Genomic DNA, 13,622 nt, shown 5'->3' with positions numbered 1-13,622 from the left:
AATCACAACATCACAAGTGCTCCTTGCGCAAGCGCTGTGCTAGGGTAAGATGTCATTTGATCGTAGAAGGATAACAATTCATTATACTTCCAAACCAAGCAACCTTAAGCACGCCATCCAGCGGACTCATGATGCGCGACAACTTCGTACATCGTATTCTCTTTTAATCTGCCAGTCCAATCGCATCACCTTCAGGGTAGGCGAGAGCCGAGCGGAAGCACGTACTCGTAAAAAGCCAGCCGAATGGCGTCACGAGGATTTAGATTCATCATGGCGATATTAACGTCTAACGTGGAGCTCCGGTATCACTTTTCGGGCAATCATTGTCCACTCCACACTCCACACTTGTTGATTTCAGGCCTTGAATCTGTGGAGCTGTCAAGGTACAGACTAAAGCACGACGGGGCTACAACCAAGGAATCACCGAGCAATGCAGACCGCTGGACTCGGACTACATGATGGATCAACCGGTCGAATATCCCTGCCTAGGATGGAGATAGCTCGACTTGCCAAGTGGGAATGAGACATCCCGGAGACCCAGCCAACATACCAGCAAGGGGATGAATAGTACGAAGCAAGCGAGTGGATACATCAGTCTAGACTTGTCCAACATTCTGATGTTTCCCCTTCATTCCCTAGAAAAGTGGACTTGACATCCGACCATGGATTACGCTCTCTCATTTTCAGATCTTAAACATTTCGATCACTGATCGGCACATCACACACTATCTTCTCCATCTTAGCTCATACTTAGTTCATCTCGGCCCACTGCGGGGTTATCAAAAAACCAACTGCACTCTTCTCCCCGAACCAATCACTCATTTCATGCATCAGCATCTCCCATGGCCAGTGCACGACATTGCATCGGACTCTGAGGTCATGTAGCATCGTTTTGAGAGGACGTGGGCTTGAACCGGGCTTTGGCCATGTGTCTGACGTCTTCTGACTTCTGCGACCGGGGTCAAGTCACTTTGCATGGACGATGGCATCGGTGACCAGGATGGCGTGAGAAGCGGCCAAGTTCTCACCCTTCCCCGCCCTTGCTCGGCCGATTTCGCCCTAGGGCTTCTACGGGTGAGATCGAGGGTATCTTTCACATCTTCTCATCTTCAAAACCTCGCCGGATCCCATGGAATCACACACAAATACTTTCAGCGGCATATGTTTATCCCAGCAGGCAATCGTGCATGATAATCAGGGGCATGCAGATCTGCTGACGACGACTCTGCCAGCTCTCACCACTCACCGTTCTGGACGCGCACATCCCCTCTTGATTTACCATAAGGACGGCCTCGTTGCACATGGATATCCAGGAGATGCTTCTGCAAGGGCCCGAGCCGAGGGTTTGTTCCCCTGAGTCTTAGGAACTGTTGAATCTCGGGGTGCCGAGGGGCTGCCGAGTGGGTGCCGAAAAGTCGGATGAGAGAATATTCGCAGATGGAGTTTAGGACACTGGGATCGCACTGCGAAGCCCTCACCCTCACCGGAAAGATGTGGCTACGAAAAGCAAAACCACTTATGTCTGACCAGATCATGCGCAGAAATCAATGCCGGAGGTGGCTTTCGATGTTGACGGACTCGACTCCTGACTCTTAGAACCTGACCTAGGTGCACCCAAAGGGCTCCTACCTGGAAAAAGCTCTGTTACTGATATGATGTGCATATGTGGCGGTATTTAGGTTGGCTCTTTGAAGTATTCGGTACATCCGCCACACAAGTAAGGGCCATGGGCTTGGATGAGTGAACAATCTCATCACCGTAGAGACTAGACTCAGACTCGGGTTTCCAGACTCGGGTTGGAGACCCGAGTATCTCCCTTAGACATGCAGAAATCAAGCTTTTCGGTAGACTCTGCGCTCGACTGGATGTCTTCGTGTAGCTGGTCCAGTCTGACCTCTCAGGCCTGGAGCAGTATTGCTTCAAAGCATCAGCCTGGATAGCGAGTCATCATAGTCTCGGGATGCTCAGAGCTTTACGCCTGGACTATCAATAAGCTACGGTGGTACTACCGAGAAGTACAAGATGCGGCTCTGAATGGGGAGGTGACCAAATATTCCCGACCGAATTGAACCCGATGGAAGTAGTCTCAAACGCTTGACTCCATGCAGTATGACATGACTGGCATCTAACCTGAAGACCAAGAATTGAAGGACCATTGTATGCGCACCATCACGAGTTCCTGATTCCATCCACGGACTCGAATGCCGAACCATAGCCCTTACAGGGGCGTACCGCTCGGCAACACTGCGAGGTTCGTGAGATGGAGATAAAACATGGGTCGGCACGATGTGGCTCCGGCCCCGCGTTAGCCTTGATGCTTGGAATGCCTGTGCCTTGTCTCAGATCCTATACTCCTAATCTCGTCGTTTCTTCATCTTCTAAAGTCATAGTCTTCTATTTACTTTTTCGAGTCCCCGTCTATCATCTCGACCTCCGAACCATGCTCTGTAGAACCCGAGGTAGCCGTCGGCGGCGAAACACCCGAGACTGAGCCGATACGAGAATGTCATTGGAACCGAGGACGATGGCTGGACACCAAAATCCCCACTTGAGGAAGAGCAGACAATATTCACCCTTCACCCCAATCCGTCGAACGAAGGTCTAGATCCGGAACCGAGCGACTGTATATTTCCGCAACCGGAATAAAGAGCGAGGACGAAAGGGGGAAAAAAAAAGGAAGGAAGAGAAGAAAAGAAGGTATGTTACATGTCAGGGTATGAAAGGCCCGAGAGACTGGGTCCAAGGTTCCTGCGCCGGCAACGCGGATCGTTCTGACAGTTGGGAATGAAATGGAGGAAAAGTGAGGAGCGGACTGCAACCAGATTCGAGAACGTCACTCCCCTCCTCCACCTCTCCCCCTCCCCTTAATACTCTTCCTTCTACCTCTACCTCTATCTTCCTCATCCTTGGAATTGCTCTGTGCCGTTGAATTCACCGGATCTCTTGAATCGGTACGTCCTGGGTTTTCCTTTGGGGTGGATCAGCCTGCCTTCGTGCGATCCGTGGAAGCCCAGCAAATCTCCCGCACCCTAACAGCTTCGTCTTATGGCTCGACCCGGGCGCAGTCTCTCTCTCCCGAATAGCTCTGTCTGACTTGAATGCTTCATAGCGATCGCGATTCTCGCCTCCCTGCTCGTTATTACCCCTCGGGCTTCCCCTCTCCGCCTAACCTTTTGAACCCCCCGTCGCCACTCTCGCACTCGTTTCGGTGGTTCTAGTGGGAATTCCTTTGGCGCCGTCCGCTTCCGACAGCCTGGTTCGACTTTTCTTCTCTGCAAATTCCCCCGATCGCATCATTTCGACCGTACGAGAGACACCATCAGCTCGACCATCATCAAGCCTCGACATCCTTCGTCTTCCCCGGATTCGTCCCCCGAGGCCGATAAGACCGTTCGCGACCGCTTCAGCCCGGCCGAAAGTCGATGCTCCAACTGTGACGTCTGATTTTCGCGGGGTCGCATGTCACGTCTATCCCCCCACCTCTAAGCAGCTGAGGGTCCACCGTCGAACAGATCTATAAACGAGGAAGGACCCATTAATACTCTCGCGAGAGACGCCCCCGGTTCCTTCCCTTCACAAACCATGTACGCCGTTGAGCAAGATAGGGCCCATCCGGTGCCGCCACCTCCACCTCCCCTCTCTATGGACCGCATCTCTGCCCCGTCCGCCGCCTATCCCACCCCGGGATCGGGTCCTCTTCGGTCTTCTGAACACCTGGCGCCGATATCAACCATTCACGAGGGTCGCATCTGGTCTTTGCAGGTGGTCCAACAGCCCATTCGCGCTCGCATGTGCGGTTTCGGTGATAAGGTGGGTGATTCTCCCGCTACACACGATCCATCGGTACTAACCTGCATGTCCATCATAGGATCGAAGACCAATTACCCCGCCTCCATGTATCCGACTCATTGTACGGGATGCACACACCGAGAAGGAGATTGATATCAAGTACGGATCTTCTAACCGCGGATTTCTGCGCTCTGCTTTGCTGACCCCTTTCTAGTGAAATCGATACCTCGTTTTACGTGCTCACTGTCGACCTATGGAATGCCGATGGCACGAATGAAGTCAACCTCGTGAAGCACTCCGCCACCTCTCCCTCCATCTCAACCGCCATGTCCTCCTCTTATCCTCCCCCACCCCAGAGCATGTCTCCCACATACCCGGCCTACGGCCAAAGTCCGTACGGGCAGCAGGTTCCCTACCCGAACATGAACAACTATTACGGCCAACAGCCGATGACATATCAAAACCCATACGGCCAGGTGGGATATCCTCAGTACGGTTACGGAGGCGGTCAAATGCCTGCTGCCATGTCGCCCGCTCAACCCGTTTCGGGCGGCCCGGGAGGAATGTTCACACGCAACCTGATCGGCAGTCTTAGTGCCAGTGCCTTCCGCCTGACGGATCCGGACAACAAGATCGGTGTGTGGTTCATCTTGCAGGATTTGAGTGTGCGGACAGAGGGAACATTCCGGTAGGTCCATTATATATGCGATGTGATTGCGATTGAACGGGTTACTAATGACGAACAGACTCAAGATGAGCTTCGTGAACGTGGGTTCGCCATCCAACGAGACAAGCAACCCTGCCCCCGTGATCAACCACGGATCAGCACCCGTTCTGGCCTCGGTCTTCAGTGAACCCTTCCAGGTCTTCTCAGCCAAGAAGTTCCCCGGTGTGATCGAGAGCACTCAGCTTAGCAAATGCTTCGCGCTGCAGGGTATCAAGATTCCGATCCGCAAAGACGGCGTGAAGGGCCCACGTGGTCGCGGCGGCGATGGCGATGACGATGACGGTGATGACTATTAACTCAAAAAGGAAAAAAGGACGTGAACTTTTAGACGAGCATTCGACCAGTCTTGCTCCAGTACGTAACGAATCCCCGGGGTCCAGACTCCGGAGACGATGAATGAACGGAAGGTGTTTTCTCTTGCTTGGGTCGGCGGATCCAAGGAGGCAAAAAAGGAGGCGTGTTGGCTTTAACGGTGTTATCGGGGGCCTCTTTTTCTGGGTTTTTATATTGCTCAACGCTACACGGACCGGAGCTGGAGGTGTCTTGGGTTTTGTTTGGCCCTCGGCCGTGTTTATACCTCGGTGGCTGACCAGCTGCTCGTATATATCTTATTCGGTGAATCACTTCTGTCTTGAACCTGAATCTGAATTCGAACCTGAACCTTGGGATTGTAGCCGCAATAGTAAACCCTGGAACGTAGAAATCAGGGACCTGTGTACCTGAGACGGTCTGGGGTTGGTGTGGGCCCCTGGTGGCGCAGATAACCTTAAAATAGTGCGTTATCCCTGTCATGCAGGGTTATTTGGCCCTGTCAGAGTGTTGCTGATAATCCTTGGGCCTGGTTTCCTGAAACGCGCACGACACTTATGATGAGATCAGCAGGAATGCCTAATTGTCATCGGAGCACTTTTAGCCGTGGGTAACAGAAAAATGTGTCAGTCGGTAGCCCACATCAATTAAAATCGAAGCCATACAAGTCGGCTGTCTTTTCCTAGCCGTCGTGTGTAAGACGCCTGGACATTCACTGGGGACCATTCGTTCCATCATTACCTGGTTGAACCTAGTATCACTCGCCTAGATCAACGATTGATGTGTGGAAAGGAGTAGGTTTTTATAGATATCTTTCGAATTTTGTGACAAAGGGGACAATCCAAGTCCGGATAGAGATAATGAAAAGCGGAATCACCTCTTCCTCATCCATCTCACGGGAAGTAACCCTCGTGTACTTGAACCCCTGGAAGCCTGGCACTGGCTTTTCAAGTCGTGCAATTTAACCATGCCCGTGAACTTCGAAACTATATAATTAGAAGTAGTAGCCAGCGGGGCCCCCCAATGGTCTTTATCCTTGACTTTATGGTTTAGTGTCCACCCATCTGTGAAAAATTCAGGATATTCTATCCCAAGCATTATGATTGGACCCGACCTTGCGCAACCCAATCATGGTTGATCAGAAACCATGACTAGAAGTGAAGTTTGAAAAAGAACAAAGGGCTTAGCATTTGAACCCTGAATTTTGCAAGATTTGACTTATCTTCGAGGTAGTCTTCTTGTCTCGCTGTCTCATTTCTGGAGATCCAAAAGATTTCTTCTTTCCCTAGATTGAACAGAAAAATATCCGGTTCGTCCCACTAGTTATAGTTCTTCGTGAACTCGACGAATCTGGACAATCTGAACATGGGTCAATAGCTGTGATTTGCTAAATGACTTAATTGGAGGTAGTATGGCCGAGTGGTTAAGGCGGCAGACTTAAGATAACGATCTGATTTCTGCTCTCGTTCGAGATCGTGGGTTCAAACCCCACTGCTATCAACACTAATCTTTTTTTTAGTTCCATGCGGATCAGGGTGGGCCAGCCAGTTATCAGTGCTTTTTTCTTTTTCCCTCTGTGAGAAGCTGAGTTTGACGTCTAGGGATTGCCATAATAGCATCTTGCCTAGGCCGATCGGCCGAGGCAAGATTGACCAAACAAGGCATCCAACTGGCCTCGGTACAGCACCTTACCAACTACACAAACGATGCGTAGACTCTCTTATCTTCACTCTTCGGACCAAGCAAGCCACTTCTAAACTTGAATCGAGCAATCTCGATGTTCGGTTATTTGAGATTAGTGTTTTCATGTTATCTGGACAGAAGTCCGGGCATTCCCCGCACGGCATCTACGTATCTACGCAGTTCGTTCCGATCCGGCGACCATATAAATCAGCGCTTCCTTTAGAAACACCAGTTGACACGTAGAGATTGATTCGTGAGACGGCACTTCACCATCTCCATCAAGATGCCGGGCCTTTCTCATTCCCCCACTTTCAACCAGATCACGGTCACCAAGCTGCATCCTACATTCGGAGCCGAGATCAGCGGTGTTGATTTCTCTCGACCTGTTGAGGACGAGGTATTCCAGGAGATCAAGGCTGCAATCAGCAAGGTAGGTATATCTATCAACCGACAGCAGAATAAAGATGAACAGTCATAGTACGGTGTGTGCGTCTTCCGCAATACAGGCCTCGACGACGCCCATCACGTCGCCTTCGCTGCACAATTTGGCGAGCTGGACGATGTGACTCCGTATTTGGCGGGCGGCCGGGCGCACCGACTATCCGACGTCCGCCTGTTCGATGTAGGCAACATTGAACTCGACGGCAAAGTATTTGAACTAGATAATGTGCGACGGGAGTGGAACAAGGTGTGTCGTGTCATCCGTTCTTTGCAAGGCTGTCTTCGATTGACTCGCGTAGGGTAACGGGGTGTTCCACGTGGACTCGAGCTTCAACCCGCGACGGGCAGGATACTCACTACTCCGAGCAGCGGAACTTCCTCCAGCAGGCATGGGCGGCGAAACTGATTTCGCCGACGTGCGGACAGCCTTCGATGAGCTCCCTCGAACAATCCAGATGGAACTTCAAGAGCAGAACTATATCGCTGCACACTCGCTCTGGCATTCACGCAAGGTCGCATCACCCAGCACCTTTGCAGACATCAACCCAGAAGACTACCCGATGAGCCGACACCGATTGTTTCAGAAACATGAAGCGTCAGGGCGGGACACCATGTATCTCGCCGCACACATCCACCATATCGAAGGACTCGACGCAGAGGCATCTTCCGCACTGTTTCAACGGTTATTCACCCATGCGACACAGCCGCGATATGTGCTCCGGGTGGGGTGGGAACAAGTAGGCGACTTGGTCCTCTGGGACAATACAAGTGTGATGCATCGCGCGGTGGGAGGTAGTTTCGAGGGGAAACATCGGCGGGACATGCGGCGGGCGACGGTTCATGACGGCAGCGGCGGTGCGTGGGGCCTGAATGAGCGGAGCGACGTCCGACAGGGTTTGCCGTGAATAGTAGTCGTTCTTCGCATAGAGATCAGAGGGCATAGGTCATAGTTCGGGTATACCAATTCTGATTTCCCTAACTGAGACATGATCAACTCGGTGTTTTCCTGCTTTGGCTGCTTGGCAACTCCATTGTCTCACTGTTTATGGGGGGCACTTGCCTGTGCTTGTGGCTAGCGCTGCTGCTATACTCGTTCTGTTAGTCTCCATCCTTCGCTACAACACGAAGGAAACTGAAAAGTAGAAATTAAAAACTACGGTGTAGCATCGGCAATGCACCCGCGCAGGCACGAGCCGGTGTGTCTTAAAACGTGCCCAATGAGTGCTTCGTCTTGCCAGTCCGTGGCTCCATCGAGCGGTGTTGTCCGTCATCGACTTGATGTCCCAAGTGTTATTTTGGGGCTTTCCCAGGGGAACCGCGGATTCGAACCACGCGGGGTGTCGGACCATGTTGATCGTCCCTGACGATTCAACCTCAACTCCGAGCTATAAAGAGACTCACATTCCTCGGCAAGAATTGATCATTCCAACTCTCACCTTCCAACTTCCAACTTGCAATTCTCTATTCTCTATCTTCTCTCTAGTCTCCAAAATGAAGACCTTCATTGCCTCTCTCGCCCTTCCCCTCCTGGCTGCTGCTGCTCCGGCCATGCAGACCCGCGAAGCCAACCCTCCCTTCAGCGTCATGGCCATCCGCTCCGCCTCACCCATCCACTACTCCCAAATGAACGCCGCAGGCCAGAAGTTCTATCTCGGCGGCAAGACCTCCTCCTACTGCCCCGACCTGGAAGGCATCACTTGCCCCGCGGGCAACCAGACCGTCATCGCCGGTGGCGGAAGCGCCCTCGTAAGTTACTCGGCTTTTCTTTGCACGAACCAAAAACTAACGTCACTGCAGGATGGTGAGGTCCCCGGCGGTCAGCAAATCTACGTCGACCCCACTGGAGCTCTGAGCTTCACCCAGGCCCACTCCGCTTTTATCCCCGCTGGTTCCGCCATCGGTGGTCTCAAGTATGAGGCTGGCAAGCCTTGGTCCCACTACACCTTCAACGGCTGGGGCGCCAGTGGCTTCATGGCTTGCCCCACTGATGACAACCGCTGGCAGGTGTACGCTGCCATGCAGAACGCTACTGTCCCCTCCGGCAACGTTGACGACTGCCTCGGTTTCTCCGCCATGGCTCTGCCCTACAAGGGTCCCGTCCCTGCCTGGCAGTACATCTAGATGATCCTCGTTTTCAGCGCTTGGCTTCGATCTTTTAGCATTGTACAGTATCCATACGAGCGCATAGTGATCTAGTCACAAGAATTAATGATTTGCTTCAATTCTATTCCAAAAACATATAAAATAAAATAAAATGTCCAGGGCTCATGCAGAGTACAGGCAATGGGTATCATTCTATGTAAACTTTTCTTTTCTTTTCTTTTCTTTTTTTTTTTTTAGTTCCTCCAGATCCGAATCGCCTTGTCCTTGCCTCCACTGCCGACCTTCTGTCCGTCGGGACTCCAGTCTACGGCAAACACCTCGTCCTTGTGGCCAGGTAGATCCGTCGACAGCTTACCCGTGCGCACGTCCCAGACCTTCAGAGTGGTATCCTTGGACGCCGAGACGAGGAGGCGCGAGTCAGCGGAGAAGCTGCACTGGTAAACAGCGCCGACATGGCCGCGGAAGGTCGTGATGAATCTGAATGTGGTTAGTCATGTAATTAGAAAAGAAACCAGAGATAATGTGGACACTTACTTTCCGTCACGTCCATTCCACAACTTGACGTGGTTGTCGAAACCGGCAGAGGCAATGTATGTCATGTCGGGAGAGAATGTGACGTGGTTGACCTCCTTCTGGTGACCCAACAGGCGAGCAACAGGCTTGTTAGAGCTCGATGGCTCCCACAGGTACATGGTGAAGTCGTCACTGGCAGACACCAGACGCTCAACAATCTTCTTGTTCACGGTCGCGGCGTCTTCGTAGCGTTTCTTGGCGGCAGCAACCTTCTCGGCGTCGGTTGAGGGGACCTTGCCAGTGTGGTCATGGTAGGCAGTGCGCAGGGCAAAGTCCGTAGACAGAGCAAGATGGTTGACGCGGTGAGCGTGCGACGCGAGGGTCTGGATGAGCGTACCATCCTTCGGGTTCCAGATCTTGATGGTCTTGTCGTGCGACGCCGTATAGATCTGACTAGTACCACCCCACTTCACACAGGTCACAGAACCCTTGTGTCCAGTGAGCACATGCTCGATCCGCTTCGACGCCAGATCCCACACGCGCACAGTCGAGTCCTTGGACGACGAGGCGATACGGGGGCATCCAGGTTCCTGGAGATGGTAGGGCTCCCAGGCCAGATTGGTGATCCATTTCGCGTGGCCCTTGAGGGGACCTCCGAGCGCAACGCCCTTCTTCGCATCCCACACTCGCACCGAGTTATCCATGCTACCGGTCGCGATCATCGCACCGTTGGGCGAGTAGGCCACGGCCAGCACCCAGCTGGTGTGTCCCTTCAATGTATGCAACGGGGTACCCGTTTCGCAGTCCCAGACCCGCGCGGTGGAATCACCACTTCCTGAGACCATTGTAGACGAGTTGATGGGGGAGAAAGACGTTGCGAGAATAGCCTCGCCGTGGCCCGCAATGGAGGCTGCGCAGCGTGAAACCGCCTTGACTCGGAATACCGCCTGCGGAGTGAAGAATAGGGAAATTGTATCTTCGGTAGTCTTGACTCCAGGCTGGAGAAGCGAGTGGTAGAGGTCTGCGAGAATATCGATCGTCTGATCGCCCTTGTCGGACTGGTAGGTGAAGCGATACGGAACGCGGTCATCGTCGTCCTATGAAGTCGATTGTTAATTCTGTTTTTGCGCCACACCCCACAGTTAATTCTTTTAGGTACTCACATTCCCTTGTAACGTATTCAAAAGAGTTTCAAGGTTCTTGGTGTTGGCATCGGCCACTGGGACGGAAACCGCAGGCCCGGTGGCATTTCCGGTAGCCTGGTCGAAGAATTGGACGCGGACGCTGCCGAGGTCTGAAGGAATGCTGTAGAGCTCCTGCTGCTCCTTGGCCCTTTCGGCCGCAGCGACCTTCTGGCGCTTACTGGGCGGGGGAACGAGAGTGGCCATTGTGCTTTGGGGTGTTGGAGGAGGAAGAAAATTTGAGGCCTTATCAAAGCTTATCGCTTATCGCGGGGGGAATGTCTACGGCGGCCAACAGATACTGCCCCGTCTATAGTAAAAATTAAAAATCGGATGAACTATCATTTAATCGTTCTACTAAGTATCTCATTAAGGAGAAAAAAAAATGTCTGAAAAGAGTTTGAAAGATGTCTAGAAAGATAGAAAGAGGGAGTTCAAAAATTGAGCGTAGATGTTTTATAGTCTATTGTCTCGATTGGGCTATAGTATTTTAGGAATTTTCTTCTCTATATCCTTCCTCTTTATAGGGCAACTGTAGCTTCGGCTAGTATGCAAAGACATGAACATCTTAATGATATCATCTAAGCTTCTAGCAACGTAGTTTGCTATAAGAACGAGGGCAAATATTTAAAAGAGACAGGTAAGTGGCCAGGAATCTACCTGGCAAAAAGGTTATAAGCCCATTATCTCTATCGGCTGCCGTATTTATCTGGGACAATTGAGAATATAGATATGGTGGAGGAAGTAAAGGAGATTAATGAATGAATTAATAGAGACATAGTGTCTCCAGTAGCACTTTAATGACACTAAAACTGACTTAACGAGTCGCAATGATACTTCACGCAAGTACTCCCATAGGATCCCAACGTGGCAAGACTATGGGGGTCTGCTTCAAGATTGCCTGGGTCTCAGCTGAGACGAAGTTAGAGTCGACGACTGCCTGGAAGGTATATTCATCCATCCACCGGTCGGTCATCACAAACCAGCCCTTGTTCCCGGCTGTCTCTCCCCATGAGTTCTCCACCCGCCATCGCACCGGCCGATCACCCTCGAGATGGACTCCCGTGATCACCATAGCATGGGTCATAGCAGATTCTCCACTCGCGAGCCGTTCGGCTTTGTTCATACCAAGGGAGATGTTGAAACCGAGTGAGAGGTTGGTGAGATCGACATCCATGATACCGTGATCGCGATCGGAGAATTTGCCCACATCGCAGCCAAAAAACACCGGATGCCCGGCTTTGAGCATTGCAATCACTGCTTGCTTGAGCGTCTGCATCTCCACGTTGGCATACCTGAGCGATTGCCCTTCCACCACGTTTCCAAGCCTCTCGACCGTCAGCAATTGATTCCACTCATGTCGCGGGTCATTAACTAGACTAAACAGTGATCCGGGATTGATACATGTGCGGCTGCGCGACCCTGACCCCGATTGGAGAGCCTGCCGGCCAAACTCAATTGGGGTTTGCCGCACTTCCCGAGCGGTTCCATTAGCATCGTGATATTGCCAGACGAACTGCTCGTCCGGCCTCGGCGGAGGTCCGAGCAAAAGAGTCACTATTGAGTGGATTTCTTGCAAAAACTGCTCCTTGGTAGCCGCCAATACATGTTCAGCCTGGTTCTCCCCCTCGGCCTTTCTCACGGCGAGTCGGCGGAGAGCCAGACCCTGCTCGCGCAGCTTTGCCGTGAGCAGCCAGTTCATTTTGGAACTATTCTGCGCGTGAAAGGCATCCGGGTAGAGAGTGTGCGGAACGAGTCCGTATTTGTGCACAAGGTTGACGACCATATCCCACTGGCCACCGTCCGTGACAGGATCCTCGCATAACTTCTGAACCAAACGGCTGGAGAAGTCCTCATGGGCAGTGTCAATCATTTGCTCGTAGAAATAATTCGCCTTTTCGATTTTGTCCCAGTAAAATAGATACGCCTGGCTGAGCTCGAATTCTCCCAGCTTGTATGCATTGATCAGAGGCACGCGAAAAATGTTGGTCGAGGCGAAAAGCCAGCAACGGCCAGAAGATCGTTGATTGGTGATAGGTGCCCCTTCTACTGGCACAGTCAGGTTAAAGATGTGCAGATCGTTATTGACAGCGGTGCGGTTGGTGAGAACCTCTGCATAATTTTGGCTGGCGAAACTTGATATGGCGAGGCGATTCTGTTGGATAGTTTAGTATTACACTCATCTCAGCCTTGCCTGAGTTAGAAGAATAAGATAGCGCCATACCTTTGCGTCACTCAACAAGTCATCGCTCCAATTTTCCATTCGAGGGAGTGTTACTGTCTGAAGGCGCTCTCTAGCCAGGTATGGCGGTGGAGCTATACTTTTGTCAACAACTTTGACCTCGACGCTGGGCATCAGCACTTGGGAAGGCGTTCGCTCACGAGTATGAGTATTCGCAGGCTGCTCTTTGGCCAAAAGGCTCACTTTGGTCCGGTCCATCTCAACCGAGATAGAGTTCCCCGATTTCTCGTTGACGGGGGCCGGCTTGGAGTATGTCGTCCCCATGTTGAACAACGATGTCGATAGTCGAATTCAAAGATGAAGCTCAAATTGATGGCAGGGCTCTATGAAACAGAGAGAAAGGTAGGAGATCTGGAAATGAGAACCTTGGAAGAAGATAGAGAAGCCCTATCTCAGTCGTGCGGGGTAGGACGAGCTGGAAGGGTAGGTTTGATTGGTGTGTATCGCCCAAGGCGCAATATCCGACTTGTCACGATAAGGAATCTCTCGGCCTTGGGAATAGAGGAAGCCGGAAAACATGGAATCAAGAAGCTGATTCCAGGCCGAATAGAGCATATCTCCCAAGCATGGGCCGTTTGCCCATCAGTGAAGGTCGGTAGATGTGATAGATGCCCCTTGAGCGGATCACATATCA

At 51.9% G+C, this 13,622-nt stretch overlaps 5 protein-coding genes across 5 annotated transcripts; 3 read left to right on the top strand and 2 right to left on the bottom strand.

Moving 5' to 3' along the window:
- Positions 1-3,582: 3,582 nt before the first annotated feature.
- N7443_010938 (velvet factor family protein) lies at positions 3,583-4,812 on the top strand (the record flags this gene model as incomplete). Its single annotated transcript, XM_056890994.1, has 4 exons — positions 3,583-3,810; positions 3,869-3,948; positions 4,004-4,477; positions 4,536-4,812. The coding sequence occupies 4 exons, from the start codon at positions 3,583-3,585 to the stop codon at positions 4,810-4,812; spliced, it is 1,059 nt and encodes a 352-aa protein (XP_056737485.1).
- Positions 4,813-6,791: 1,979 nt separating this feature from the next.
- N7443_010937 (TauD/TfdA dioxygenase family protein) lies at positions 6,792-7,854 on the top strand (the record flags this gene model as incomplete). Its single annotated transcript, XM_056890993.1, has 3 exons — positions 6,792-6,938; positions 6,987-7,196; positions 7,249-7,854. 3 exons carry the CDS (start codon positions 6,792-6,794, stop codon positions 7,852-7,854), a joined length of 963 nt encoding a protein of 320 aa, XP_056737484.1.
- Positions 7,855-8,440: 586 nt separating this feature from the next.
- On the top strand, positions 8,441-9,070 carry N7443_010936 (putative IgE binding protein; the record flags this gene model as incomplete). Its single annotated transcript, XM_056890992.1, has 2 exons — positions 8,441-8,695; positions 8,747-9,070. 2 exons carry the CDS (start codon positions 8,441-8,443, stop codon positions 9,068-9,070), a joined length of 579 nt encoding a protein of 192 aa, XP_056737483.1.
- Positions 9,071-9,285: 215 nt separating this feature from the next.
- On the bottom strand, positions 9,286-10,953 carry N7443_010935 (uncharacterized protein; the record flags this gene model as incomplete). Its single annotated transcript, XM_056890991.1, has 3 exons — positions 9,286-9,529; positions 9,587-10,662; positions 10,729-10,953. The coding sequence occupies 3 exons, from the start codon at positions 10,951-10,953 to the stop codon at positions 9,286-9,288; spliced, it is 1,545 nt and encodes a 514-aa protein (XP_056737482.1).
- A 631-nt stretch (positions 10,954-11,584) lies between these two features.
- N7443_010934 (C1 family peptidase) lies at positions 11,585-13,252 on the bottom strand (the record flags this gene model as incomplete). Its single annotated transcript, XM_056890990.1, has 2 exons — positions 11,585-12,901; positions 12,971-13,252. The coding sequence occupies 2 exons, from the start codon at positions 13,250-13,252 to the stop codon at positions 11,585-11,587; spliced, it is 1,599 nt and encodes a 532-aa protein (XP_056737481.1).
- Positions 13,253-13,622: the final 370 nt, after the last annotated feature.

The sequence above is a fragment of the Penicillium atrosanguineum genome, assembly GCF_028827265.1.
Source record: "Penicillium atrosanguineum strain IBT 20685 chromosome Unknown utg000008l_segment0_segment0, whole genome shotgun sequence".
NCBI lineage: Eukaryota > Fungi > Ascomycota > Eurotiomycetes > Eurotiales > Aspergillaceae > Penicillium > Penicillium atrosanguineum.
Note: the sequence above shows the minus strand (reverse complement) of the source record. Positions and strands in the feature narration are given on the sequence as shown.